The sequence below is a fragment of the Prionailurus bengalensis genome, chromosome C1 (genome assembly GCF_016509475.1).
Source record: "Prionailurus bengalensis isolate Pbe53 chromosome C1, Fcat_Pben_1.1_paternal_pri, whole genome shotgun sequence".
In the NCBI taxonomy this organism is placed as follows: domain Eukaryota; kingdom Metazoa; phylum Chordata; class Mammalia; order Carnivora; family Felidae; genus Prionailurus; species Prionailurus bengalensis.
The window spans coordinates 119,482,555-119,508,486 of NC_057345.1; the positions used below are offsets into that span (position 1 = coordinate 119,482,555).

Genomic DNA, 25,932 nt, shown 5'->3' on the forward strand with positions numbered 1-25,932 from the left:
AGTTGATTTCTCAGGAGCCTTTTTTCAGACGATGCCAGATGGCTGTGGATGTTAGGGAGGAGTAGACAGTCTATGGAATACCTTGACCGTTAGCCCTTCGTTCCTTAGCATTTGTGATGAAAGATGCACCATTGTCAGACTGCAAATAGTGTGGAAAACCAAACACATGGCACAGATTCTTTTCAAAGGTCACAGTGGTTTCAGGTGATTTGGGACATTAAGACTATAACCTGGAAAAAAAAAAATGTCATTGGGAGTGTGGCTTCCTGAGAGGAGGTCAAAGGTCAAGTGTAAGCAGTCTGCCAGAAGCCGGTGGGGGCAACAGTCTGTGTGGTGTGGCCTCCCTCGCCACTGGACCAGCGCGTCGGCCTCTGGCTGGAGTCACAAGTCTGGCACGTGGCGGTGGCCGTGTATCAGAGGTGGAGTTCTTTTTGTTGTGCCCGCCTGCGAGGATGGACCAAGGCAGCCGTGCGGGCAGCCCGGGTGGTGTAGGTGCCATCAGTAGCTGGAGTGTGGCTCCACCAGATTTGTGGGCATCTGGATGAGTTGCCCCGCTGGTTCGGTCAGCAGCTGAGAATCGTTGCCACGGTTCACAGCCCAGCGGACAGTTTTCCAAGTGGCGGATCAAACCACTGGGCCTTTGGCGACAGCACAGGGGTCAGTACAAACATCAGATTCATCCATGGGAACATCAACCAGAGCTATGGCAACGGCCTTGAGTTCTGCCCACTGAGCAGAGGGGTCATGTCCATTTTCAGTTCTTCCTGGGGAGGGGATGCAGGGGAGCTTGTGGTGGTGTTTCTCTGCCTGTAGCTCCTCCCGATGGGGGAGAATCCCCCCGGCACTACGGACAGGGAAGTAGAAGTAAGTGTAACCTACCATTTATACATTCACATGAAAAAACAATAGTACTTTGGATTGGCCTGAAGGGCCCCATCCACTAGGTCACATTAGTCTCTCTCCCCCACTGTGAATCTTATCTAAACCACATTGGCTGAATCTGAGTACCTCCTTACACAGGGCCAGGTAGGGTGGTGACTTGGTACCTGTATCCACAGAGGCCATAAAAGTTGGAGTCCTTCCCTTCCGAGAAGTCCCCCAGCATACTTAGGTGCATAAGGCTTTATAGTCTCTCTTAAGGACAGGGAGACCTCAGCCTACCCATAATTGTCCTCCTTCTCCTTTTTTTTTTTTTTTAATAAAAAATTTTTTTTTAATTTTATTTTTTAAATTTCCATCCAAATGAGTTAGCATATAGCGCAACAATGATTTCAGGTGTCGATTCGTTAACGCCCCTTACCCATTTAGCCCATCCTGCCTCCCACAACCCCTCCAGTAACCTTCTGTTTGTTCTCCATACTTAAGAGTCTCTTCTGTTTTGTCCCCCTCCCTGTTTTTATATTATTTTTGCTTCCCTTCCCTTATGTTCATCTGTTTTGTGTCTTAAAGTCCTCATGTGAGTGAAGTCATATGATATTTGTCTTTCTCTGACTGACTAATTTTGCTTAGCAGAATACCCTCTAGTTCCATCCATGTCGTTGCAAATGGCAAGATTTCATTCTTTTTGATTGCCAAGAAATACTCCGTTGTATATATATACCATATCTTCTTTATCCATTGATCCATCGATGGACATTTGGGCTTTTTCCATACTTTGGCTATTGTTGAAAGTGCTGCTAGAAACATTGGGGTGCATGTGCCCCTGTGAAACAGCATGCCTGTATCCTTTGGATAAATTCCCTAGTAGTGCAATTGCTGGGTTGTTGGGTAGTTCTATTTTAATTTTTTGAGGAACCTCCATACCGTTTTCCAGAGTGGCTGCACCAGCTTGCATTCCCACCAGCAATGCGAAAGAGGTCCTCTTTCTCTGCATCCTTGCCAACATCTGTTATTACCTGAGTTGTTAATGTGAGCCATTCTGACAGGTGTCAGGTGGTATCTCATTGTGGTTTTGATGTGTATTTCGCTGATGACGAGTGACGTTGAGCATTTTTTCATGTGTCGGTTGGCCGTCTGGATGTCTTCTTTGGAGAAGCGTCTCTTCATGTCTTTTGCCCATCTCTTCACTGGATTATTTGTTTTTTGGGGAATTGTCCTTCTTCTTAAAGCAGATCTCAGGGTGAGGGGAAGGACTGGGGGTGCAGAGCAGGAGAGGGGCTCTCTGCCAGGAAGCAAGGCACACTTTTAGTTCCGAGTGGCCTGGTGGCTGTTCATCGTCCAACTTAATGAACGTTTCAGTCACCCAGAGCTCTAGATCCTCATTGTGGACATCATTTGTTTAGGCTCTGGGGACTCCTTTGCTGTTCCAACAGCTACAGCCACATTGCCTCTCATCTGAGAGGTGGCGTGTAGCATTGCCAAGGACAGTGAGCCACAGCCAAAGCACCACTGGACAGCTTGTGTCAGTCCTACCCTTTGCTGCTCATCCTCTAAAGGTTAATCAGCCCTTACTCCCCAACACCCACCTCTTGGACAAGAGCATTTGCTGCCAGACCCCAGGGGATCTTCTTATATCCCCAAAGCCCATGAGACCTTTGTCTTTTCTGTTCCAGAAAGCCATGTCTCTGCTAGCGTCCATCGTCAGCAGCAACTGCCAAGAACTGTGAAGAACCTGAAATTTTATCCTAGTTGAAAGCCGACAGTCAGCCCGGTTTGCTGGACGCCGGCAGAAGACATGGTAATCTGGGGTCAGAGACAAAGGACTGTCTCTACACGGTGCAGTTAGCAGCATGAATTGCGTGTTTGTGTCAGCGCCTCTTGGCCCATTTATCCCATGGGGGCAATGCAGAGTGGTCCAGAAAGATGCTGCCCACTCAGTGGGTTTGAGTCATGGCTGTAGAGCCCTGAGTTTAGGAAATCCCAATCTAGGTGCTGGCAGAGAGCATGAGACTCCTGGTCACGGACAGAGGACTGTAGTACAGCACAGCCAATAGCATGAGTCTCACGTTTGTGTATTTCCTCCTCTTGCCCCATGAGGCTGCGGCTGTAGAACCCTGAGTTGAGGTAATCCAGATTTTTTTTTTTTTTTAAGTGGTACAAACAAACCTGCCTAACCTTAGCCTGGAAGGGGACTCTCCTTTTGTTCTACTGGACAGTAAACAACTCTGCCCTCTCCTCTGGAGGGAGAGGATGTCTGTGTTTCTAGGCTGTTTACCAGACACACATCTGTGTGTAGATAGTCCAGAATGAAAGCAGCCGTTTCCTCATAAGATGTGCAAAAGTGCGAGAGATCCCTGGAGAATTGCCTCCCAACGCATTGTACAAGGGTTAACGTTCTCACCGAGGGCTGTGAATCAAAAAAAAAGTAGAATTTATATTCAATATACCTTGTTTAAGAAGGAAAGTGTGTGGAATATTCTTTCCAAATAGTTAAGTGTCTAACCCTTTGGGAAACTTGACTGTCCAGGATAGTAGTTCTTAGAGAGTCTTACTTGTCTTGAACAGAGAACCCAAATTGTGATTTTGTGTATTTACCCCAACTTGAGGGTCACAAAGGCAGGTCTGTGGAATTACAGGTGTTGATTTTTCAGGGGGTGATATACTCACGACATTCAACATTTTATTTATTAGAATTGCTTATGACTCTGCCTCAGGAAAGGGCAGGTGCTAATGGCATTATGTAACAGAGTAGTTACAACACTGAGAAGCATTTTTGTAGTCATCAGATTTAGCTGATATTTATTTTGTACTTAAGGTATTATGTAAACCCCTAAAGAAGAAGACTGTTTTTTTTACCTACCTAACAAATAGTTGAGGTCGGGGTCCCTGGGTGGCTCAATTGGTTGGGAATCCAACTTTGACTCAGGTTATGATCTCACGGTTCATGAGTTTGAGCCCCGCATCGGGCTCTGTGTTGACGGCTCAGAACCTGGAGCCTGCTTCAGATTCTCTGTCTCCCCCCCTCTCGCCTACTCGCCCTCTGTCTCTCTCTCTCTCTCTCTCTCTCTCTCTCAAAAATAAACATTAAATAAATGGTTGAGATTAAAAACTTCAACATCATTCATAAGTTAATACATTGAAAATATGTTTCTCAAATGTCTTATATCCATGAAAGGTGAATAAACTGAGTTTTCTAATAGTGCTTTGATTTCAGTTATACCACTAAATACTTAGAAGAAAAAGGCCAAGGGGTTTTCAAATGTTTATTTAATCCTCATGTGGTCTTAGTCTATAAATGTATACTTAAGTTCATATTTTAAAAAATTATGCTTTCGAGAAAATGTAAAGCAAATTCCTGTTCAGTTTTTCTCTTTTTATTGTAATGACCAGCTTTTACTATTTCATTGTTACTGAGATCTATTTTTACAATAAAAGTTGGTTCTCCCTCTGGAGGTTAAAAAAACAAAATATGCTTTTGAAGTAGGCCAGAAGAGATTAAAGTGGAATGAGCCTTTCACTTTTAGTCATAGTCTTCAGTGTGATGTGATTTAATTTATGAACTTCATAAATAGTTCTTATGAACTTTAGTTACACTGAAATATTATATAAAGGTATTAATTTGCCAAGGTTAAGTTCTGTTTAAAAGGTGAACATTGGGGCGCCTGGGTGGCGCAGTCGGTTAAGCGTCCGACTTCAGCCAGGTCACGGTCTCGCGGTCCGGGAGTTCGAGCCCCGCGTCGGGCTCTGGGCTGATGGCCCAGAGCCTGGAGCCTGTTTCCGATTCTGTGTCTCCCTCTCTCTCTGCCCCTCCCCCGTTCATGCTCTGTCTCTCTCTGTCCCAAAAATAAATAAACGTTGAAAAAAAAAAATTTAAAAGGTGAACGTTTATCATTCGCCATCTTAGCAGGATGCTAGGTGCTCAGTACTTTTAAGAATAATAAAAATAATGAAGGTATTTTTCCCCCCTCCTTCTGGTCTTAGGCACCCCCACCCCCCGACTTTAGTGAAATGACACATTTGGATGACATTTAGCAATGCATAGGATTATTTACAAGCTTTAAAGCAAACTTGATATATGGCAGCTTTGGTTCTATAATACTTAAATTTAGGAAGTAGATATAACTTTACAAAGATGTTTAGTTTTTCAAAATGATGCACCCTAGGAATCTGTTAAAATTCAAGACGTAATACACCACTTCTCAGAAACCTGCTGGTTGCAGGAAGGAAGGTCGCCCAGTGCCCTCTACTGTCTGGTGGTTATAGAATCTTCCCCTCGTTGACTGCTTCAATGTTGACTACTTTCATACTCTTAAAGCTTCTAATAGTTAACTCGTTCTGGATTCCATTCTTTTACAAAAAGGTCAAGAGCATGCCTTCTTCAAATGCTTTTAAAGGCACATGTACTTTTTTTTTTTTTTTTTTTTTGGTAAGAAAGTCTTCATTATTTGCGTATTCTTTATTTATGAATTCGCCAACTCACTACAATTTATTTGTAACCCTGAAAGCAATACTCAGAGTAGTTTTTTGGTGGAAATAACATGCGCAGAACAGTGAAAAATAGTTCACCAGTGTTCACGCTCCCGGCTGAGGTGAAACAGGGGGATCTTCTTGTTTCAGCTCTCAGGTTGTAAACAAGTGGCTGGTTTACGTTCTGTTTAGTGCCATACTTTTCACATCGTTGTGCTTTTTGTTGGTGAACCCACTCTCCAAAATGGCTACGTGTAGTGCTGAAGTGCAGTCTGGTGTTTCTGAGTGCACGAAGGCTGTGATATGCCCGAAGAAGAAAAATACGTGTATAAGATCAACTTTTTTTTCCCAGACCCGAGTTACAGTGCCGTTGGCTGTGAGCTGAATGTTGATAATAAATCAACAGTATAAAAGAGGCATCTTTAAACATCAACACACATAAAAACAAGGTTATATTTTGGTTGCTTGATGAAAATGTTGTGACCGGACATCCCAGAGACTCATGAGAACCTAACCCTGTATGTCCTTAGGGGCAGTGGTTCAATATTCACTGATTCACTTTCTAGACCTTGTCTACTGCAAATAACTGGAATCGGCTGTAGTTAGTTAGAGCTGATAGAGATAACTTAAAGTTAACAATGGAGTATTCTGCGAATATGCATGTTTTGTGCTTGTCCTAATGCTAGGCTCTGAGCTTTTATGTACGGTGTCTATTTTTTCACCTCAGGAGCCTGTGCCAACTGGTTTATAGTGCTTCAGCTCGGAATTTTGCCACGAGGAGGGGAGCCGGCTTGGAAGGAGAACAGCTGGGCCTTCAGGGAAGCTGGCATGCAGCTTGGCTTGGCTTTCCCTGACCATTCCCTGCTGAATTTCCACCTTTGCTGGTTGTGCTTCTGAAACCTGGGTCGGAAAAAACAGCTCCAACCTATCCTGTAAGGACCCGGGAATTCTGGTCCAGGAGGGAGGCTGCTGGGCTGCATCCATTCTTGGCTCTGAATGATGCGCTGGTTACCTGTTAGGGACCTGGGAGCTCCAGGTGAGGGGGTTCCTACACACATTTTGTGTTTGCATCTTTGCTTTCAAGAATTTATTTATTTATTTATTTATTTATTTATTTATTTGTCAGTTGATGGACATTTATTTAAATTTTTTTTTATTTTTTTTAACATTTATTTATTTTTGAGACAGAGAGAGACAGAGCATGAACAGGGGAGGGGCAGAGAGAGAGGGAGACACAGAATCTGAAGCAGGCTCCAGGCTCTGAGTGGTCAGCACAGAGCCCGATGCGGGGCTCGAACTCACGGACCGTGAGATCGTGACCTGAGCCGAAGTCGGCCGCTTAACCGACTGAGCCACCCGGGTGCCCCTAAATTTTTTTTTTTTAAATATGAAATTTATTGTCAAATTGGTTTCAACACCCAGTGCTTTCAAGAATTTAGTTTGCATTGGATATGGCTTTTACTTCATGATCCCAAACCAGCTGGGGAAGTACCAAAACAGGTTTTTTTTAGGCAGGGAGGTTTTAGGCAGGAGGTTCCTTCCTAACCCCCAGGCACTGTTATGTTTCTTTTGTCTTGTCTGTCTGTCTGTCTGTCTGCCTGCCTGCCTTCCTTCCTTCGTTCCTTCGTTCCTTCCTTCCTTCCTTCCTTTCTTCTCTCATGCCCCTCACCCCTCGGCACTATAACATTTCAAATCCCCACCTTACATCATATAAAATGTACCCATATGTTACATAAAACCTGACATATAATTATGAACAGAGCTGAGTTGCTGTTGAAAGGTTATATGTTGTAGGTATTTGATTAAATGTTAATTTTGATTTTTTAAAACGTTTTCATATTCTGGAGTAATAAGGTTTTTTGTTTGTTTTTGTTTTTGTTTTTTTTTAAGGTCTCAAACACTTTCACGGGCTGTGGAAAAGCTCATAGACCCTAGGGACCGTGACTGCGCAGGACTGATTTGGCAGGGTGTCCGTAGGAAAGGCTTCAGATTTTCCTCATTTCCTCAGCCCTTCAGCTGCACATTACTTCTCCTGACATCGTTGGGGGGCTGTGATGTGCCTCAGGCCACACGTATTGCTGGCTCTACAAAAATAAGCCATGGAACCTTCTTTCCCTCAAGGGGCTTGTACGCTAACCCGCTTTAACAGTTGTCTTCCCTGCGGCATGACCCAGTGCTGTGGGCGAGCAGAGGGGCTGTTGGCTTAGCCTGGGGCAGAGGCGGAGCTGGCAGCAGAGATGTCCCGGAGCAGGTGGTCTGGACTGAGTTTTGCAGGATGCTTGCTTGCACGGTGAGGCAGAGAGGCGAGGGGCAGAGGGAGTTTGGGGGGAAAGCCGGGGGGGTGGAAAGGTATGGCAGAGGCTTAGAAACAGCGTGGTATGTGTGGGAAACTATGGGCTGTCACTGATGCTGGAGTGATACATGGAAGGTGGACTGTGGTGGTGACAGGTAACATCAGAGAGGAGGGAAGGGCTGGGCACCCAGGGCCTTTGTGCCATCTTGGACAAGGTTAGACTCGTCCTGGGCGTGTGACCTACTTCTGGTGCCTGGGCTGCATGTGCTTCAGATTTATTTGGTAACCCTTAATGCATTATTGGTTGCCTAACTGAGTCTCTAGCCTCGTCTATCCTTGACAGTCTTGATAAGTCCTGGGTTGTTTGCTTTTGTCCAGTTATCTCTTCTTAAAAGAAACGGAAATGGCTTCATTTTAAAAATACCTTTTTCTTGGTGCATACCACATGAAAGTAAGCATACAGGGAAACAGCTAAACTTAAAAACACATAATTGTTATTAAAACATCTAGCAATATTAAGAACATATAAAACAGGTAGCAGTCTCTGGTATGTCTACCATTCAGAGATAGCCACTGTCAGCATTTCGGTAAAGCCACTGTTGGGGCGCCTGGGTGGCGCAGTCGGTTGGGCGTCCGACTTCAGCCAGGTCACGATCTCGCGGTCCGTGAGTTCGAGCCCCGCGTCGGGCTCTGGGCTGATGGCTCAGAGCCTGGAGCCTGTTTCCGATTCTGTGTCTCCCTCTCTCTCTGCCCCTCCCCCGTTCATGCTCTGTCTCTCTCTGTCCCAAAAAATAAATAAACGTTGAAAAAAAAAAAATTAAAAAAAAAAAAAAAAGCCACTGTCAGCATCTGGACAGTGTCTCGCCGTGCTTATGGAGATACTACGTACCTGCCGTTTTCTCGCTTGTGTTTATTTTTATTCACTAATATGCCATAGGCAGCTTTCAAAGTTAGTGTCCCTGGAACCATATCGCCCTTAGTGGCTGCAGGGGATTTTATCTTACGGCAGCTGTGTGACACAATTTACTTAACCAGTTCTTCACCAGTGGGCCTCTAGATGGATTCTAATTTTTGTTAACTGTTGGAAGCACTCTAGTGAAAAACAGCTTCATTGAATGTACATCTACATGTACTTACCTTTTCTTAGAATATTTTTCTTGTGAGAAATTTTAAACATAAAAAAATAGGATAGTATGACGAGGCCCCGTATATACCCAGCTTAGTTCTACCATTCGTTTCCCCCCCCCCCGCCCCAAAATTAAGTTTACTTATTTTAAGAGAGAGAGAGAGACAGAGAGGAGAGAGACAGAGACAGCACAAGCTGGAGAGGGGCAGAGAGAAGGAGAGAGACAGAATCCCAAGCAGTCTCCTTGTTATCAGCACAGAGCCTGATGTGGGGCTCAGACTCACAGATTGTGAGCTTATGACCTGAGCCAAGATCACGAGTTGGATGCTTAACCGACTGCACCACCCAGGTGCCCCTACCATTCTTCTTCTTCTTCTTCTTCTTCTTCTTCTTCTTCTCCTTCTTTCCCCCCAAATCTACACTCTCATACTTACTTTTCCTCTGTCAGGGTATTTGAAAGCAAATCATTCATACCATTTTGCCTATATATACCTTACTCTTTTTTTTTTTTAATTTTTTTTTTTTAATGTTTATTTATTTTTGAAAGAGAGAGAGAGAGAGAGACAGAATGCAAGTGGGTTAGGGGCAGAGAGAGAGGGAGACACAGAATCGGAAGCAGGCTCCAGGCCCTGAGCTGTCAGCACAGAGCCCGATGCGGGGCTCGAACTCACGAGCCGTGAGATCATGACCCGAGCCGAAGTCGGACACTCAACCAACTGAGCCACCCAGGGGCCCCATATACCTTACTCTTTTAAGATGAAGACTCAGAGGGGGCGCCTGGGTGGCTCAGTCGGTTAAGTGTCCAATTTCGGCTCGGGTCATGATCTCACAGTTTGTGAGTTCGAGCCCCGCGTCGGGCTCTGTGCTGACAGCTCAGAGCCTGGAGCCTGCTTCAGATTCTGTATCTCCCTCTGTCCCTCTGCCCCTCCCCTGCTCATGCTCCGTCTCTCAAAAATAAACAAACACTAAAAATAAACATTAAAAAAAATTTAAGATAAGGACTCAAACGTAATATCAAGTAAACAGAACTGACATTAATTCCTAATATGATCTAATGTTATGCAAATCACAACCCATCTAAATGTTGCTTTGGTTGATATATCTCTTTAAGTCGCTTTTAATTTATAATTTTCTACCCCTTCTTTATTTATCATGTTATTTGTTGAAGAAACCAAGTCATTTATTGAGTAGAATGTTCCAGTCTGAACTTGACTGATAGCCTCCTTCTGGTGTCATTTGACGTGTTCTTTTACCTGTCGTGATAGCCCATAAATGGGAAGTCAGATCTGGAAACTAGCATCATTCATTCATGAGGGTTGATTGTTAGTAAGTTCAGGTGCCATCAGCCCCCCGATGTATCTGTTCTAAAGTTTCCCATCAATCTTGTGCCTCGTCATTTTGGCATCCCTTTATGATCTTTCCTTACATTTATTATTTCATAGAATTTTCAAAATGATGATTTTTAGCAACTAATAATTTTGGGATAATTGTAGATTCGCATGCAGCCGTTGGAAATGATACAGAGAGCTCCTTTATGCCCTTCACGCAGTTTCTCCCAGTGGTTAATACCTTGCTTGAGTATATAGTCCAGCATCACAACCAGGGAATTGATACAATCCATGGATGGTATACAGATTTCACTAGTTTTACATGCACATGTATTTAGTTCTATGCAATTTTATCACACGTATTGATCAATGTGGATAACACCGCAGTCAAGAATCAGAGCATTTTTATCATAAGGCTGTCTTATGCTACCCTCTTATAGCTACACCTGCTCCCTTCTCTCCTCCTTTCCTGACAACACCAATCTGTTCTCCATTTCTGTAATCTTGTCATTATAAGAATGACATATAAATGGAATTCTACAGTATGATACCTTTTGTGGTTGGCATTTTTCATTCAGCTTTATTTCCCTGAGACCCATTAAGATTGTTGCACGTATTTATAGTCTATTCCTTTTTATTACTGAGTAGTATTTCATGATATGGATATACCACAGTTGGTGTAGCAATTTACGCGTTGAAGGATGTTTGAGTTGTTTCCAGGTTTGGGGTATTACAAATGAATATGCTACGAGCACTCATATTCAGGTTTCTGTGTGAGCATTAAGTTTTCATTTTTCTGGCATAAATGCCCAAGAGTGCGGTTGACAGGACGGATGATAAGAGCGTGCTTAGTTTTGTAAGAAACTGACCTATTCTTTTCCAGAGTTGCATTCCTACCAGCAGTGAATGAGATCTAGTTTCTCTGCACCCTTACCAACATTTGATGTTATCACTATGTTTTATTTTAGCCATTCTGATAGCTATGTAAATCATGATTTTAAAATTCTATCATTCTTCAGGCGCCCGGGTGGCTCAGTCAGTTGACCTTTCATCTTAGGCTCAGGTCATGATCTTGCGGTTCATGGGTTTGAGCCCCGCACTGGGCTTAGTGCTGACAGCTCAGAGCCTGGAGCCTGCTTCGGATTCTGTGTCTTTCTCTCTGCCCCTCCCCCACTCTCACTCTGTCTCTCAAAAATAAATAAATATAAAAAAAATTTAAAATCCTATCATTCTTTCCTTTTTAGCTATAATTCTTCTAGAAAAAATAACTTTTCTTCATCAGCTGTTTGATAACCGTGAAATGCAGTCTGTATAAGAAAAGCATAAAATTTGATTATTTTTCTCACTTCTGTGCCCCATCCCACCTTGGTAAACCAATTTTCAGAAAAACAAGTGCCATGTTAACTCCCAGAGCGACTGACCTTTTATTTTTTATTTATTTTTTATTTTTTCTTTTTAAAATTTTTTTTCAACGTTTATTTATTTTTGGGACAGAGAGAGACAGAGCATGAACGGGGGAGGGGCAGAGAGAGAGGGAGACACAGAATCGGAAACAGGCTCCAGGCTCTGAGCCATCAGCCCAGAGCCTGACGCGGGGCTCGAACTCCCGGACCGCGAGACCGTGACCTGGCTGAAGTCGGACGCTTTAACTGACTGCGCCACCCAGGCGCCCCGCGACTGGCCTTTTAAAAGTATCATTACGAACTCATGGATTTATAAAATATTTGGTGTAATAATTTTCTCGGGGTAGATTAGAAGAGAAATTGCCCTGTCAGAGGGCAGGTAAACTAAAAATTTTGATTACCTCACTCCTCTCCAGAAAGGCTGTGCCCATTTTATGTTGTTAGCCATAGTGTGTAAAAGTATTTCTCCACATCCTTGCCAACACTGGTTTGGCCACTTTTTAAAATTTTTAAACATTTTACCAATCTGATGGCAAAATTGTTATCTTACTGTTTCTATTTGCGATTTGTCAGTTACTAGTAAAGTTGATCAACTTTTCACATTATTGGCTTTGTAAAGATAACCAAGTACCTTTACCCATGTTTCTACCAAGATATTGGTCTTTCCTGACATATTTCTGTTGTTATACCTGTCAGCCTTTTTCTGGATGGTTGCTGATTTTTATTCAGTTAGGAAGGGCTTTCTTACCTTTTAAGATTATAAAAATATGTGCCCATTTTTCTTGTGCCTGTCTATGGTTTTACAGTTAAATGTAAATATTTGTTCCTTATATGATTTATTTTTGTATAAGGAGTGAGGTAAGAACGTAGCCTTACTTTTCTCCAAATGTCTGACCATTCTCCTAATGCCATTTGTTAAGTAAACTATCTTTTCCCCAGTAATGTAAAATACCACTTGTCTCTTGTACCAAATTCTCTAACCTAGAGTCTGTTTCTGAGTTTTCTGTTGTGTGCCACTGATTTGCCAGGTTTTCCTGCTTCATTATCACAGCTTAAATTGCCTAAGTTAATTAAATTACTTAAGTTGTCCTTTAACATTTTTACTCTTGACTTTTGTAAGAATATGAATCATACCAGCTAATTCATGTATTACTATTATATGCCTGTTGCTTTATAATGTGTTTCAATACTTGGTGCTTTTTTTCATTTTTTATGACTTTGATGACCAAGCTCACAAATTTATTCTTTCCGATAGATTTTAGAAATATTTGTGACACGTTCCTAGAGCACCTTTTATACTCTGATCGAGATTTTATTCAGTTTATAGAATAATTTAGGGGAGAATTGATTCTTTTACAGCTTTGAACCTTCATAGTTAAGAACATGGTCATTTCATTTATTCAGATCTTTTGTCTGTCCTTGAGTATTTTTTATTAATTTATTCCCAAGTGTATTGTTTTGGTTTCTCTGTCCCTTCAGTGGAATGTCTTTTAAATCTGACGAGATTTTAAAAGACATTCATTTTGGGGCGCCTGGGTGGCGCAGTCGGTTAAGCGTCCGACTTCAGCCAGGTCACGATCTCGCGGTCCGGGAGTTCGAGCCCCGCGTCGGGCTCTGGGCTGATGGCTCGGAGCCTGGAGCCTGTTTCTGATTCTGTGTCTCCCTCTCTCTCTGCCCCTCCCCCGTTCATGCTCTGTCTCTCTCTGTCCCAAAAATAAATAAAACGTTGAAAAAAAAAATTAAAAAAAAAGACATTCTTTTTTTTTTTTTTAAGTAGGTTGAACCTCTGGGAAAATGTCATGTTTTATAATCTGTAATATTAGCTTTCTAAACTGGCTCTTCACTATGTCTGCATTCCTAAACCAACAAGCTGTAATTCCCGCAGTCCTTAAAACAAATCCGGAAATGGCTGGTTTCTGACAGTAGCTGTTATTCTTTAGTTACTGATACAAATAACAACAAATTTCCCATGAAGATGGCAATGCATTGTGGACCAAATTAGATATGAATGCAGACTTGCAATTTCAGCTATTTAAGTATGACTTTTGGGAAGCTTTGTATTAAGGGAAAGAAACAAACCTGTAATTATAAAACAGTTTCATAAGGCATGCATGTGCCAGCCTGCCCAGCCTCCTTAGACCATTTACATGATTCATTTATGGCACCTGGGAATCTAGGATCTTCTACTGCTGTCTAAATGAGCTGCCTTTATGTCCAACCCTATTTTATCCCAAGTTGACTATTGCTAAAAGCAGCTACCACTATTCATTGAGATTCTACTGTGTGGGATCCAACTTTGTGTTACAGCAAAGAGGTAGAGGTGGTTTTTAGTTAGTTCTGTCTGTCTCTAAACTCTTCAGGCACTTGGACTACTCTGTAGGGCTTCCTGGCATGTGTGGCTTGCATATGTGTGGGTGTCGTTTGGAGGGCTTCTTTGTTGTGGGAGCTTGATGACAGGAGGAAGAAGTAGTCATGCTTTTAACAAACCTGCTAACGCTGCTTCTAAAATACAGAAATTTTAGATGCATTTTACTCAGTTGATTGAGCATCCACCTTCGGCTCAGGTCTTGATCTCACGGTTCATGGGCTCAGGCCCCGCATCAGGCTCTGTGCTGACAGCTCAGAGCCTGGAGCCTGCTTGGAATTCTTTGTTTCCCTCTCTCCCTGCCCCTCCCCCACTCACTCTCTGTCTCTATCTCTCTGTCCCTCTCAAAAATAAACAAACATTAAAAAAAACAAAATACAGGACTCTTTTATAATATCCCTTTTTTTAAAGGAGTTTGCTTTATTAAGTACTTCAGTGTATTTTAAATTGTAATTTTGTGGATGTCTGCTGAAGTGCTATTACTTGGTAGATTCTTGGATCAGAATTGGGGGGGGGGGAGCATTGTAATCCAGTGTAAGAAGAAATAATGTCATAGCTAATATTGGAATTATCAAAAGATTTGTTAATTTTTTTATGTTTAATTTTGAGAGAGCGAGCTTGAGTGGGGGAGGGGCAGAGAGAGACGGAGACACAGGATCCGAAGCAGGCTCTGGGCTCTGAGCTGTCAGCACAGAGCCCGACACGGGGCTTGAACTCACGAACCGTGAGAGCATGACCCGAGCTGAAGTGGGACGTTTAACTGACTGAGCCACCCAGGTGCCCCAAAAGATTTGTTAATTTAAGGCCATTAACCACTATGCAAGACTATAAGGTGAATCCTTAACTTTATTTTAGGGGGAGAAAATAATTTTCAGTTCATTAAGAACCATTCATTTAAATATAAACAATATTAGTTATAAATTATGTATTAAAGCAGCTTGAACCTTTACTTTTCATATATAATGGTCTATATATTCCCTCAACCTTAGTAAAATATTGTATCAGCATTTTATGAGGCAGAAAGACTTTCTAGGCCAAATTAGTGTAGCTTGTGGTGTATATTATGAAGGAGTCCAAACACATTAAAAGGTGTAAAGAATAACGTACGACCCATATACCGAACACCTTGCCTAAGGTATAAACTTCTACCAATATAAGTGGTCTGTGTACTTGTTTCGTATTGCATACTCCTTCCTTTGGCTCAGAAATAACAATTATCTCATTTTTAAACGTAATACAAGCTATGGTTTTTTTTTAATTTTTTTTATTTAAGTAATTTTTTTTCAATATATGAAATTTATTGTCAAATTGGTTTCCATACAACACCCAGTGCTCATCCCAAAAGGTGCCCTCCTCAATACCCATCACCCACCCTCCCCTCCCTCCCACCCCCCATCAACCCTCAGTTTGTTCTCAGTGTTTAAGAGTCTCTTATGCTTTGGCTCTCTCCCACTCTAACCTCTTTTTTTTTTTTTCCTTCCCCTCCCCCATGGGTTTCTGTTAAGTTTCTCAGGATCCACATAAGAGTGAAAACATATGGCATCTTTCTCTGTATGGCTTATTTCACTTAGCATCACACTCTCCAGTTCCATCCATGTTGCTACAAAGGGCCATATTTCATTCTTTCCCATTGCCACGTTTGTGTATATAAACCACAATTTCTTTATCCATTCATCAGTTAATGGACATTTAGACTCTTTCCATAATTTGGCTATTGTTGGGAGTGCTGCTGTAAACACTGGGGTACAGGTGCCCCTATGCATCAGCACTCCTATATCCCTTGGGTAAATTCCTAGCAGTGCTACTGCTGGGTCATAGGGTAGGTCTATTTTTAATTTTTTGAGGAAGCAAGCTATGTTTTTGAACTTTGCATAAATGGTAATGTGCTCTGACTCTTCAGCAACTTGCTTTCTTTTTGTTTGCCATAATTTATATTTTTAAAAGGTTACTTATTTATTTTGAGAGAGAGAGCACAAGTGGGGGTCGGGTGGGGGAGAGAAGGAGAAAGAATCCTAAGCAGGCTCTGTGCTGTCAGCACAGAGCCCTGTGCGGGGCTTGAACCCATGAACCGTGAGATCATGACCTGAGCTGGAGTCGGACACTTAACCGACTGAGCCACCCAGCTGCCCCTCGTTTGCCATATTTTTGAGATTCATTTATGTTGGTGTGTATAGTCCATTTATCTTTAGTGGCTATACTGTTTCACTGAATGCCATAGTTTACTTACCTCTTCTGTTGATGGACATTTTGTTTCCAGTTTTTGGAATTAATAAACAATGTTCTTTTGCACATATTTGGGAGGTTCCCTCAGGTACCTATGAATGAAATTGCTGGATTGAAAGGAGCATATATCTTCAGTTTGACTAAATATTGCCAGGTTGTCTCCAAAAGTGTACCTGTTTGGGATGCCCACCTTCCCTGATTAAATTCTCATTGCTCTACACCCTTGCCGACACTAGATATTATCAGATTTTTTAGTCTGTTAGTTCAGTAAGTGATCTCATTATTTTGAATTTCTCTGATTACTAGGGAGCTTAGATGTCTAATGTGTAGTATTACAGGTGTTTTTTCCCAAATATAATTGTATATTACAGCTGCAAATTGTATGCAGAGTTGAAAGCATGAAGTACTTATTACTGGATAGAAGTAGACCATAATTCTCTCATTAGATCATAAGCAACTTTGCAGATTTTTGAGGAGGAAATAATTTGGTGTGATTTTCTGATAGTGTATGAGAGCATGGGCTTTGGAACAGGTAAACAAGGGAGCCACGATTCAGGCATCAGTTTGGAATTAAACGTGGCTCCATTATTTACCTGCTTTACGGCCTTGGGCAATTTGTGCAGTCTCTCCAAGTCTGTTTCCTCATCTTTGAAATCAGTGTAATACCCCATGGTTTGATGATAGAGTTAGGGGCGATGACATTAACAGCTGGCACATAGCACGAGCATGTAGTTTTAGAATGAGGCGAACGTGCTTAAACAATAGTGTGAAAGAGGGAAAACACCACAGCAGAAAATGAAATCAGCACTGAAATCTGGCAGCCGTTGTGAGATTACACCGTGACGTATCGTCAGCTGACTCTGTCTCAGGACCCAGCGAGGGGACGTCTGGCACAGCAAATCCCATTCAGTCATGTCTATGCCATGCATCCCTTTGGAAACCCCACTTCTTCCCGTACACCCACCCACACACCCGTGTCACTTGTGTTCCTCTGGGCCCTGTTCGTTTTGTGCCAATCAGGACATCAGTGACTGTGACAGAGCTGTCCAGGGTCACAGTGGACAGACGGGGGTCACCTTGGGACCCTTTTGGGTGCCTGGGATCTGGCCTGGGTTTGGGGACTCCATCAGTAACCATGCAGCGTGGGAACGATGGCCGGGCGCCCTGGAGCTGATGGTGGAAATGCACGCTTGTTGGGTAATTGTGAATGGATGTTATTCAGACTGTTCTCATGTCCCTCGCCACAGGAATTTCTCCGCATGGCTTCCAGAGAAGTGACCATTACAGTACGCCTCATTCGTTCTTTTGAGCATCGCAATTTCAAACCTATAGTGTATCATGGAGTTAATTTGGACCAAACTACAAAGGAATTTATAGTATTTCTAAAGCAAGGTATGAGATGTCTTAATCATTTCATTTTATCAGTATTTTGAGAAAAATAGTTGACTACTATATTGACGGTAATCTTTTAAAACTACTTTGAAAGATATTAATTTAGGTTCTCAGCCAGGTGCTAGGCCAGCTCCTGGTCTGGGCTTTGGCATCAGCCAGAATATCTTCCCAAGGCTGTTTGGGCATTGCGTGTGCCCTCCGCGGGAATCATTACCCTCATGTTTGGCTTCTTCCTCCCCCTCCCGCCTTTTTTTTTTTTTTTAAAGTGTATTTATTTAAATTGAGAGAGGGAGAGAGAGCCTCTGCAGGGAAGGGGCAGAGACAGAGGGAGACAGAAAGAGAGAGAATCCCAAGCAGGCTGTGTATGTACTGTTAGTGCAGAGCCTGACATGGGGCTTGAACTCACAAACCATGAAATCATGACCTGAGCTGAAACCAGGAGTCGGATGCTTAACCGAGCAAGCCACTCAGGTGCCACTTCCAACCCACCCCCCCCCCCCCGTTTTTTTAATTAAAAAAACTTAAGATCTCGGTTTGCTTGTGGTGGGTTTATGGATTTGGAGATTGATTAACAAGGGAATGTGGTGTAGCTCATGGCGTTACCTGGCTGAGCACACAGAGGGCCTCATGGGGAGCATGTTCGGAAGGTGGCAGGCCTCCGTCTTTATAGCCGGAAAATCATGAGTGCTGTGGGTCAGTGTGATCACAGAAATGACAGCCAGACCAACTGGTGTTCGTTTTTCATTTTGAGCTTGACGTTCGATAGGCATGAAGTCAGTGAAGGCTTTTTGTAGGACCTCGATGGGTTTCTAACCCCTGTTTTTAATTATTGAAGTGTTCCAATCATCAACATTTGATAAAACTTCTGGAATAAGCTTTTATTATTTTAATCGAAATCTAATTTATATATGATATAATGGACAGATTACATACAGTTCCCTGAGTTTTGGCAAATGTATCACTTTATATCCAACTTAATTTTTTTTTTTTACTTTGACATAATTTCAGACACAGAGAAGTTTCAAAAATAGGACAGAGAATTCCTAGATGCTCTCACAGAGGTTCCTGAAATGTTAGTGGTTTGTTACATTGTTTTTTAACCTTAGCCTCCCCTCCCCTCCACCTTTGTCTCCTTTTCTCCCTTTTCTCTCTTACTGAACTTGCCCCTTCATTTTTTTCTTTCTGAACCATTTAGAAGTATATTGCTGACATGATTCTCCTTTATCTCTAAATATTTAAGTGTATATTTCCTAAAAGCAAGAAATTCTCGTACATAATTACAGTACAATGATCAAAATCAGGAACTTAACACTGAAATATAGCAAAAGAAAATTCAAGGGCACATGCTACGTTCAATTCCTTTAATCTGACTTTTTTTTTTTTTTAAGTTTATTTATTTTTGAGACAGAGAGAGACAGAGCATGAACAGGGGAGGAGCAGAGAGAGAGGGAGACACAGAATCGGAAGCAGGCTCCAGGCTCTGGGCCATCAGCCCAGAGCCCGACGCGGGGCTCAAACTCACGGACCGCGAGATCGTGACCTGACCTGAAGTCGGATGCTCAACCGACTGAGCCACCCAGGCGCCCCTGACTTTTTTTTTTTTAATGTTTATTTTTCTTTTTGAGAGAGAGAGAGACAGAGTGTGAGCAGGGAAGGAGCAGAAAGAGAGGGAGACCCAGACAGAATGTGAAGCAGGCTTCAGGCTCCGAGCTATCAGCACAGAGCCCGACGTGGGGCTTGAACTCACGAGCCATGAGATCATGACCTGAGCCGAAGTCGGACGCTTAGCCGACTGAGCCCCCCAGGCTCCCCTGACATTGTGATTCCTTTAGTCTGCAGTCTTCATCACGTTGGTAGCTTTTTTTTTTTTTAATTTTTTTTAATGTTTATTTTTTAGAGAAAGACAGAGTATGAGCGGGGGAGGGGCACAGAGCGAGGGAGGCACAGAATCCGAAGCAGGCTCCAGGCTCCGAGCTGTCAGCACAGAGCCCGACGCGGGGCTTGAACTCACAAACCGTGAGATCATGACCTGAGCCGAAGTCGGATGCTTAACCGACTGAGCCACCCAGGCGTCCCACGTTGGCAGCTTTGAATAGCACGGGCCAGTTGTTTTTATAGAGTGCATCTGGGTTGGATTTTTCTGGTGTCTTCTCACAGTTGGGTTTAGGTTCTATGTTTGGCAGAGCAGTCCCGGACGTGATGCAGGCTTCTCTGTGCATCACACCAGGAAGCTCCACTGTCCATCAACACCAGTACTGGCAATGGTAACTCTGATCAGTTAGTTGGAGTGGAGTCTGTCAGGTTTCTCCACTGCAAATTTTAATCGTAATCAAAAAGTAGTTTGTAGGGATATATTCTGAGGCCATGTGAATATCCTGTTACTTCTCAAACTTTGATCCACCAGTGTAGCATTCTTTGATGATTCTTGCCGGGATCAGTGATTATGATGATAATTGGCAAATGGTGATTTTTCCTATTCTGTCCTTCCTCTTACATATGATAGTTGTTTTTCTCCACTAAGGAACAGCCCCCACCTCCGCCATCCCATTTATTTATTTAATCATTAATCATATCACTGTGGACTCGCAGATTCTTACTTTAGTCAGAGGATTATAATTCTTTACTCTCATTATTTATTTTGTTGGTTTTTTTTAATTTTTAAAAATTTATTTATTTTTTATTTTTATTTTTTTTTAACGCTTATTCATTATTGAGAGAGAGACAGAGCATGAACAGGGGAGGGACAGAGACGGGAGGGAGATACAGAATCTGAAGCAGGCTCCAGGCTCCGAGCTATCAGCACAGAGCCCGACACGGGGCTCGAACTCACAAACCGTGAGATCATGACTTGAGCCGAAGTCGGATGCCCAACCAACTGAGCCACCCAGGCGCCCCTCATTATTTATTTTGATGCTCCAGGTATCCCCATTTTGGCTGGTGACAGCCCCTTCCATCGGGCCCCAGGCTCTTCTAACACGTCCCCATCATTCTCTGAGCACTTCTTTACTTTTTTGGTACAAGGTGTCCCAGACTTGTCCTGTTCTTTCCCTGCTTCAGCCCTGGAAGCACCTATCTCTCTGAGGAGCTCTGATTCCATTACTGGAGAATGATATTGCAAAACCAGTATCTTGGTTTATATATATGCAGTGGAAATGTATATAGCTAAGTTTCTAAAATGTGGTAAATTCCTTTTTTTTTTCCCCCCACCATCATCAGTATTTTATTTATCCCTCACTGCTCTGAACACACATGTTGTCTCACACAGATGAGGACACCAGTCAGGACTGCAGTGCAGGTTGATTCATTTTTCCATACCCTCCTCCTCCCCCCGCAGCCTGGGATGGAGTCCCAGCTAGCCCTGTCCCGGAACATGCCAGACGTGGTCAGACTCTGGGCAAGGCCAGGCATCTGGCAGACCAGCCTCTTCGGGATCAGCGGTCTCCACTCAGGGGGCCTTCTTCCATCAGGCTGGGTCTGAGCCTAGAGCGCATGCTCCAAATCCAAAATGTGGTGAATTCTTGACATTGTACTTCCTGATTGACTTTGTAAATCTTCTCAACTCTTCTCCCTCACATCTCCCCCGACCTCTAATTTTGGTAGTTTTACTACTCAGTATTACCTGTATAGGTCAAGGTGGGCGACATATACAGAAGACAGACCAGTCAGTTGGCTTTGTAGTGACTGTGAAAGATTTCATGAGAACATAATTGTTCGTGAAAGTAACTACAGGCTGACGGATAGAGTATGTGTTGTTGTTGCTGTGTTCTTAATTCTTAGGGGGGAGTTGAGAGTTGGCACTAAGATATTGCCAATTGCAGAGTGTCCTGCTTTTGGAAAAGATAACACCAAAAAGCATATTTGGGTTTTGAAGTAAAAACAAACCCCTACATTGCTTACTTTAAAACCTGTCTGTGTGTTATGGCTGACAGCGTTTCTTAGTGTTGACCTTGTAAGCGCTCTGATGTTCTTGGTACGGTGCAGGATAGGTTCTTCCTGAAGTCCTTGAGAATGAGGTGTGATCTTCAGGCTGCTGCAGTGGCAGAAAGAGACATAGTCCCCCCGGGGTCACTGTACTCTTCTCCTTCTAGGTACCCTAGGACGCCTTCTCCGTTAGAGCAGCAGTACCGATCACAGCCCGGTGCTCGGCCGCGCCTTCCCACATCTTTTACCCGTGTTAGTAACAACATGGCCGCTGCTTGTTTTCGTTTGTTGGGGTAGGACACATGCAGGTGGGACTCTAAAAGGTGAACTTTTGGGGTGTGGGCTCTGTGCCCAAGCCTATCCGATTGGAAGCACTGTGGAACCTCTCTGAAAGGTCGGTGGGCCACCTGTCTACCTTTTACAGTTTTGTATGTGACGAAGACCAAAGAGTTTATTTCTGGGGAATTTTTCAAGTAATAATGATAACCAACTTTGTATGTGGTCCTGTGCTTGGAGCTTAAACTAACTAGGTGATCTCATTTCATCCTCACAGAATCCTTCTAAAGTGGGATCGGTTATGTCCTCATCTTACACGTGAACCAGCTGAGGGACAGAGAGGTTAACACACTTGCCTGCGGTGACGTGGCTAATAAAAGCCAAAGCTGCAATTCGACACAGGCAGTTTAACTGTACAACGCGTGCTCTTAAACACCGCGCTAAGTTGCCTCCTTTCTGTTCTCCTGCCTCACTTGCTGAGGTGGGATCTCTGAGCTAAATGGACCCACTGTCAGTGAGTCTTTGCATGGAGTTCACCTTGCGCTAGCGTTTTGAACACGGACAGCGAGCAGAGAGGTTTGCCACCATGGCACAGTGAATTTTGCACAGAGCCAAAAGTGGTCATTGTGATGAATGATCTCTTGGGGTTATTGAAAACATTTTTTTAAATGTTTATTCATTTTTTAGAGAGAGAGAGTGAGAGTCGGGGAGGGGCAAAGAGAGAGGGAGACACAGAATCTGAAGCAGGCTCCAGGCTCTGAGCCATCAGCACAGAGCCTGATGCGGGGCTCGAACTCACTAGCCATGAGATCATGACCTGAGCCGAAGTCGGAAGCCATGCTTAACCGACTGAGCCACCCAGGCATGCCGTGATCTTTTGGGGTTATTTTAGATAACTTCTTGCCTTTCTAACTGTTCTTCACTTTTCTGCTGTCCTTCATCTAGTCTCCTGCTTTGTCTGTCTGTACTTCTCCCTCAGCCAAGGAACTTTGGTTAAATTGGATTCATTCTCCATTGACAATCACTGTTCCACAACATCATGCTATTAAAACCTAAAGTTATATAAATGCAGTAAATATAAGCTCATTTATTTATAAATAAGTATATAAATACAGATTATATTTATGTATGAGTATATAAATAAAATAAAATAAACCTGTTATTAACATATGGGGGATGGATGTTATTCAGATATTCTGATCACAGAGGTACTGTATATACTACCTTATATAGATGACTTTCTAGATTCAGAATAGTGTCCAAACCAGCTATCTAGCTAATATAAGACCTTTTAATCAATCTTTGATTTGGAAGCATTTAAATATTTTGTAACATGTGAGACCTTCTAAATGTAAAATCATTTCACCCACAAAACAGAAAAAAGCTGTGGAGGGTTTGTCCAGACTTGCAGTTCAGAACTCCTTCATCCCTTGTATACCGTCTCTGTGTGTATGTGTGTTTTGAGTACTTTCTTACTTTCTGGCGCTATAAGATGCTTCAGGCTCATTGTGTAGATTTCCTGTCCCTGTCCCAGAATCAGCCATTTCTCAAAGGATCCCTGGTCCCTGAACGCAGATCTGGGTGTGGTCATTACTCCTGGGGTATTGTTCTTTAAAGCTCTCTCAGCTGAGGGGCACCTGGTTGGCTCAGTGGGTTGAACGTCTGACTTTCGGCTCAGGTCATGATCTCATGGCTTGTGAATTTAAGCCCCACGTCGGGCTCTGTGCTGACAGCTTAGAGCCTGGAGCCTGCCTCGGATTCTGTGTCTCCCTGTCTCTCTGCTTCTCCCTTACTCACAGTCTGTCTCTCCGAAAAATATATAAATATTAAAAACAAACAAAAATAAAGCTCTCTCCACTGAAAGGGCAGCCTGTGCGCATACACACATCCCCAAGTGTTTTCATGTCACCATCTGTATCTGTGTGGTAAACATGAGTCCTTCCTGATGTTTTCCAGTCCATCCCAACATGTCTCCTTCTAGCTTCCTCCCCTGGCGGATTTGTGTTTCCACTCCAAGAATGAGAACTCTGGCTCCCATCCTCTGCCATCCACTTACTTAATTCTTTAATTCCAGTTTACATGTCTAGCAGTATCAGAGTTTTTCATCTGTACCCTCTGGGAAGCAACTTGATATTAACTAGAGCACAGTGCTTTTGTGCAGCTCCTTTTGCCTTGGTCTTACAAGAATCTCTTCATTGCCACGGTTAATTAGATCAGCAGCCTTTCTTTCACTGCCTTCAGGAAGGTTGCTTCGTACATTTGCAATGCAGCTGGATTCTTTGGTCACTATCTGCAATCTTTCCTGGCATCTTCCGCCCTCCTAAATGGTGGTTTTTCACTTTGCACACATTCAAGCTCACTCTTTGTGCTCTAAAGTTCTGTGGGCTTCAACAGATGACTAATGTTGTGTAGCCACCATGACACTGTTGTACAGAATAGTTTCACCACCATAAAAATCCCCCACGGTTTGCCTGCTTATCCTCCCCCACAAGCCGCAGGCAACCACTGAGCCCTTTAATGCCTCTAGTTTTGCTTTTTCCAGGATATCATGCACTTAGACTTACACAATATATAGTCTTGGCGGACTGGTTTCTTTCATTTAGAAACATGTATCTCAGGTTCCATTGTGTCTTGGCACACCATGTCTTCTTAATTCCTTTTGATCTGGAGCAGCCCCCCCACCTTTTATCTGTCACTATATTGATTTTTTTTATCTAGATTTATTTGATTGTTTTCTCATCAGATTCAGGTTAAACATTTTTGGCAGGATTACCGCCTAGGTTGCAGATGGACAAGCTACAACAAGCTAAGTCTGACCTGCCACCTGCTGCCACCTGATTCTGTAAATGAAGTTTATTGGAACACAGCCATGGCTGTGACAGACACCGTGTGGCTCACAAAAGCTAAAATGTTGACAAGCTGGCCTTTACATAAATAGTTTGCTGACCTCCGATGGAGGTGACTCATTCTTGTTTGCATCATATCCGAAAGCACTTGATGTTGCTTTGTCCTGTTACTGGTCATACAGATTTCAGTCATTTGGTTAAGGCACTGGCTGCTGGATTTCTCTGTTGTAAAAGTATCTTTCTAATTAATAAGTAGCATATGGAGTGATAAACATTGAGACCATATACATATCTTGTTTCCAGCAGATTTAGTATTTACCAGTGATCCTTATTTGAATTGCTGATATTGCTAGAAATCAGGATTTTTCTTACTGTGTGGTTCTTTCTACATTTATTATTTCACATGCTGCTGTAAAGAAGCAGTCTCCTGTTCCCCCCCCCTTTTTTTTTAGAAAGGAACAGGGTAATTTTGTAGTAGCATAGTCACAGCACATTATCACCTTGTCACAAAGAGACCCGTCCTTCAACACTATGTTGAGGTGATGCTTTCTAGTTTGTACTAAAAAATATACTGTAGATCCTTTAGTTTAATTCTTTTAAATGTTTATTCATTTTTTGAGAGAGAGACAGAGCACGTGCAGGGGAGGGGCAGAGAGAGAGGGAGACACAGAATCTGAAGCAGGCTTCAGGCTCTGAGCTGTCAGCACAGAGCCCCACATGGAGCTCGAATCCACGAACTGCGAGATCATGACCTGAGCTGAAGTCAGATCTTAACTGACTCAGCCACCCAGGTGCCCCTAGATTCTTTAGTTTAAATTCTGAACTCTATAAACTTAAAACACAAATTAACACTCTGTTTTCTGTGGCTGTGACTTATAGAATGAGAGTATAACAACATAGGGGATATGATAAGTTAGGGGCAGTTAGTGCTTCTAGGAAAGGAGAGATAAGGGGACTAGGGAAAGACAGGTTTCAGCTGTATCTATATTGTTTTATTTCATAAAAAATAGAAAAGGATCTGAAGCAGTCATGACAGTATGTTAAATTTGGTTGGTGGGTTAAAGGAATTTTCCATTCTCCACACTTTTTATGTTTAGAGTATTTCATAATTAAAATGAATAGCATCTCGATAGAGCTGAACCTTGGAATCTTACTATTATATAACTTGTTAAGTTATAACATTGGACATTATTCTGATTAATGGTGGGTGTTTGGTGTTCTTGCTTATACTGATTAGTCATTGAATTGGTCACTTTTTTCCCTTAGGTGTTTGTGCTTTCCCAAAAGTCTAAAAATAAGTTACAAACTGTACTCCTTCTATTTTTATAGCCTTTACTATGAGGTAAAGAATTATTTTATTGCCTGTTGATATTTTAATAATTTTTGAGACTTTATTGATTTTTATATTGAAAT

General features: G+C 42.7%; 1 protein-coding gene across 6 annotated transcripts in view; it reads left to right on the forward strand.

The window, feature by feature from the left end:
* CC1H2orf76 (chromosome C1 C2orf76 homolog) overlaps window positions 1-25,932 on the forward strand; it is a 64,111-nt gene that overhangs the window by 9,266 nt on the left and 28,913 nt on the right. For 2 of the 6 annotated variants that reach the window (XM_043576583.1, XM_043576582.1), the window contains exons 2-3: window positions 2,553-2,677; window positions 17,332-17,476. In XM_043576583.1, coding sequence (XP_043432518.1) covers window positions 2,675-2,677; window positions 17,332-17,476 — 148 coding nt within the window. In that variant the 5' untranslated portion in view covers window positions 2,553-2,674. Of the gene's footprint in view, window positions 1-2,552; window positions 2,678-6,073; window positions 6,383-17,331; window positions 17,477-25,932 lie in introns of those variants that run through there. The other 4 variants (XM_043576586.1, XM_043576585.1, XM_043576584.1 and 1 more) reach the window with 3 other exon arrangements.